At 40.6% G+C, this 3,827-nt stretch overlaps 1 protein-coding gene across 2 annotated transcripts in view; it reads left to right on the plus strand.

The window, feature by feature from the left end:
• Window positions 1–1,278, plus strand: part of LOC119428960 (aspartyl aminopeptidase) — a 15,022-nt gene extending 13,744 nt beyond the window's left edge. For both annotated transcript variants that reach the window (XM_037696671.1, XM_037696672.1), the window contains exons 14-15: window positions 73–240; window positions 1,121–1,278. In XM_037696671.1, the coding sequence (XP_037552599.1) occupies window positions 73–240; window positions 1,121–1,171 (219 nt within the window). In that variant the 3' untranslated portion in view covers window positions 1,172–1,278. The remainder of the gene's footprint in view (window positions 1–72; window positions 241–1,120) is intronic.
• The last annotated feature ends 2,549 nt before the right edge of the window (window positions 1,279–3,827 follow it).

Raw genomic sequence — 3,827 nt, forward strand, 5'->3', positions numbered from 1 at the left:
CACTCACGAAACACAAAAATACAGGCGGTTCTCCGACCGACTCCGCTCTGCCCCCCCCCCCCCCCCCTGCAGGATGTGATGGTTCGTAACGACAGCCCCTGTGGGACCACCATCGGACCCATCCTGGCGGCTCGGCTTGGCGTTCCCGTGGTGGACATCGGCGCTCCGCAGCTGTCCATGCACTCCATCAGGGAGATGTGCTGCACCTCCAGTGTGCTGCAGAGCACCACCCTCTTCAAGGTAAACAACACTGTTTACAGTTTTCTGCTGATGACCCACAAAATGAAAGTTATTCAAACCGTATTACCGGTACTCAAGTGTACAAGCTTTACTAATATTGCATTTCACAAAAAACAATCTCATCAAACATTTAGGTTTTTATGTCTTTAGGAACTTCAAGTTTGTCTTTTTGTCACAGTTCGGCTAAATCTGCTGTTAGCAAACATTTTAAAAGTTTGTTTGAGTTCTGTAGATCTTCTCAAGAACTAAAACTTGGTGTTTCATGACACCAAATTTGTGAATCTCAAGTTTAGTTAACTGGTTTTGACACATATTAATTCTTCTTAATGATTTTTATTGTCTGTGAGATTAGTCATTCATCTTTGACTCAGTGTCAGATTTTATTCACCAATCTTTATTTTCAAAGTTTTTACGTTGTATTTTAACCTGATGCATCCATTTCCTGTCTGCTTTCTGCCTTTGCCCTGTCTGTTTCCTGTCTACTTCCTGTCTGGTCCTTGTCTGGTTCTTGTCTGCTTCCTGTCTGGTTCTTGTCTGCTTCCTGTCTGGTTCTTGTCTGCTTCCTGTCTGGTTCTTGTCTGCTTCCTGTCTGCTTCTTGTCTGCTTCCTGTCTGGTTCTTATCTGCTTCTTGTCTGCTTCCTGTCTGGTTCTTGTCTGCTTCCTGTCTGGTTCTTGTTTGCTTCCTGTCTGGTTCTTGTTTGCCTCCTGTCTGGTTCTTGTCTGCTTCTTGTCTGGTTCTTGTCTGCTTCCTGTCTGGTTCTTGTTTGATTCCTGTCTGGTTCTTGTTTGACTCCTGTCTGGTTCTTGTCTGCTTCCTGCCCACTTTCTGCCTGCTTCCCATGTCCTTCCTCTCTGCTTCTTGTCAACTTCCTCCTGCAGGGTTTCTTTGAGTTGTTTCCAGCCATCAGGAGCTCGCTGGTGGTCGACTGATTTTCATCACTACTCTGGAAAACGGATTTATTTATGTTTGAAGAGACTGAACCTTCTTGTTTTATCTGTGAACAAAATAAAACAATCAAGATTTTTTTCATATGAGAAGCTGATTTAGAAAATAAAGTGATAAAAATCTTTGTCCTGCGTGGTTTTGTTACCGTCTCCAGCAGAATTCAATCGTGTTAAAAGCACAATCGGAGGCGACGCGCCTCCTGCAGGAGAAGCTGCAGTGGTTTAATTGAACTAAAACGCAGTGAGCTGCATCGTGTGCTGCTCTGCCACAAGTCCTGACAGGTTCCTGGCTCTGAGAGGTAACTCTGAGAGCCAAGTCTTCTCTTTACAGATGAAGCTGGTTGGGAGGTGGTCCATACCATACCCCTTTATTTATAAAGCACTTTAAACAGCAACAAGGCCAACCAACGTGCTGTACAGCAAAAACAAACGAGCAAAGAACACAGCAATAAATACATAGATCACACAGAGGTAAAGATGAGAACTAAACGGCTAACGTTCTAGAATACAGACAAGTTAAAATCGGCTCACAGTGTCAAAAGCCTGGGAATAAAAGAGTTTTCAAACAAAACTTCTGGTACATCTGGTTAAGCGCTGTGGGACATATGGCTGCAGCAGATCAGTGAGATAAAAGGGGGCAGAACTGTTGAGAGGTTTAAAAATGTAAAGAAATATTTTATAATGAATTTGTGAACCAGGAGCCAGTGAAGCGAGGCCAGAACTGGGGTAATGTGCTCTCTTTTGCCTGTACCAGTTAAAAATCAGGCTGCAGCATTTTGAACCAGTTGTAAACGTGCAATGGAGGACCGACTGATTCCAAAAAGAAGCACATTGCAGTAACCAAGCCTGGATGTTCGGAACGCATGTATTAGTCTCAAGGGTATTTTTGGACAGTATGGGCTTCAGTTTAAACCATTCCCTCAACTGATAAAAAACAGGATTTAACAATCATGTTTACATGACTGTTCAGTTTCATGGAAGGGTCCGTTTTCACTTCCTGATTAGTGACCACTTGTTTCTCTAGCGGGGCTAAAGAGGAAAGGTCGATACAGTGGTTCTTGAAACAACATGACTTATGTCTTTTCAATGATTCAAGGTTCTTTATTTGTCATTGGAATAAAATTGTGTACACAGGGTCCCAGTTACATCCAACAAAAGTACTAAAATGTAAAAGGGAAACCGTAATAAGACCTAAGATACGAACTAAGAAACACGTTAACTAAAAAAACACTAAGCACTAGTAGCATAGGAACAATACGCCGAACAGCAGCACGAACTTTTCAAGTTCAAGTCATGTTTATCGTTATTCGCATCATGTGGTACATGAGGTGGAACGAAATTGTGTACTCAAGGTCCCAGTTGCACCCAAAAATGGCAACAAAATAAAGTGTAAAAGGAAATGGTATACAAATCTGATGTATACCAAGATATACGCGGCTAAACGGTATACTAAAAGATCTAAGATACACTAAACTAATGTAAAACAATATGGCGTATCAACAGCAGCCTGAACATGAGTCTGTGGTGAGCAGATGGGTATGAATGAATACAGTAGTGTGAGATAATCAGCAGCACAGACAAGTCACATTTCGCCAATTTTTCTGATTAAAGTTTAAGAAATTCAAAGTCATCCAATCCCTGATGTCAGTCAGGCAGTCAAGAAAAGGTCGGATAGAGCATGCACCAATGCACTTCAGAGGGATATAAATTTGACAGTCATCAGCGTAAAAATGTAAAGGTATGCCACGTTTACGAAAAAGAGCACCTAGTGGCAGCAGGTATAAAGAAAAAAAGAGGACCGAGGATGGATCCCTGTGGTACCCCCCACCGAAGAGCTGCCGATATTGAAGTAAAATCCTTGATGTTGACACAAAAGGTTCTGTCGAAGAGGTAGGACCTAAACCATCTGTGATGCCCACCCACTGTTCCAGCCTAGAAATGTGGATGTCATGGTCAGTGGCTCATGTGATGAAATATTTTGGAGTGGGACATTCTGAGATCATCTTAATGAAAAGTCAACATTAATATTAAACCATGTCAGGAGGGGTCCAAACTGAACTGTCTTCACAGTTCCATCAGTTTTCATTCATATATTAACTGAGCTACAGAGATAAATGCAGCCTCCACCACGTTTTAGTGAGAGATTTAGTCCATCTGAGTCATTTAGTCAAACCTCGGCTCCTCTTTGTGTCCCTTATCTGAAAGTGACTTCTTTTCAAGCAAACGCTCCGTTAGGATCATTTCTGAGGATTTAACGACCAACTGGAGGAGGATGCACATCTCAGGTTCTGATGTTCTTAAAACCACATCAGATATTATGGAAGTTCATTTCTGCCTCCAAAAAAGTCATAGGTGTTACATTTCTTAAAATGCATAATCGTTTTGATGTGTTATTTCATTCATTTATTTATTTTAATCTCATAAAGCTTACAATTTGTCACAAGACTTTTAATTTTGTAGTGACTATGACCTTTTCTCATAACGGACTTTGTCAAATGCATGACTTTGTGTTTCATGAATAACTTTTTTTGTCCCATAAGTTAGAGATGTATTCTAATATTTTTGATTTTTTTTGTTAGATACTTAAGATTTTTGATATATATATATATATATATATATATATATATATATATATATATAT

Source organism: Nematolebias whitei, chromosome 23 (genome assembly GCF_014905685.2).
Source record: "Nematolebias whitei isolate Nwh7 chromosome 23, NemWhi1, whole genome shotgun sequence".
Classification (NCBI taxonomy): Eukaryota; Metazoa; Chordata; class Actinopteri; order Cyprinodontiformes; family Rivulidae; genus Nematolebias; species Nematolebias whitei.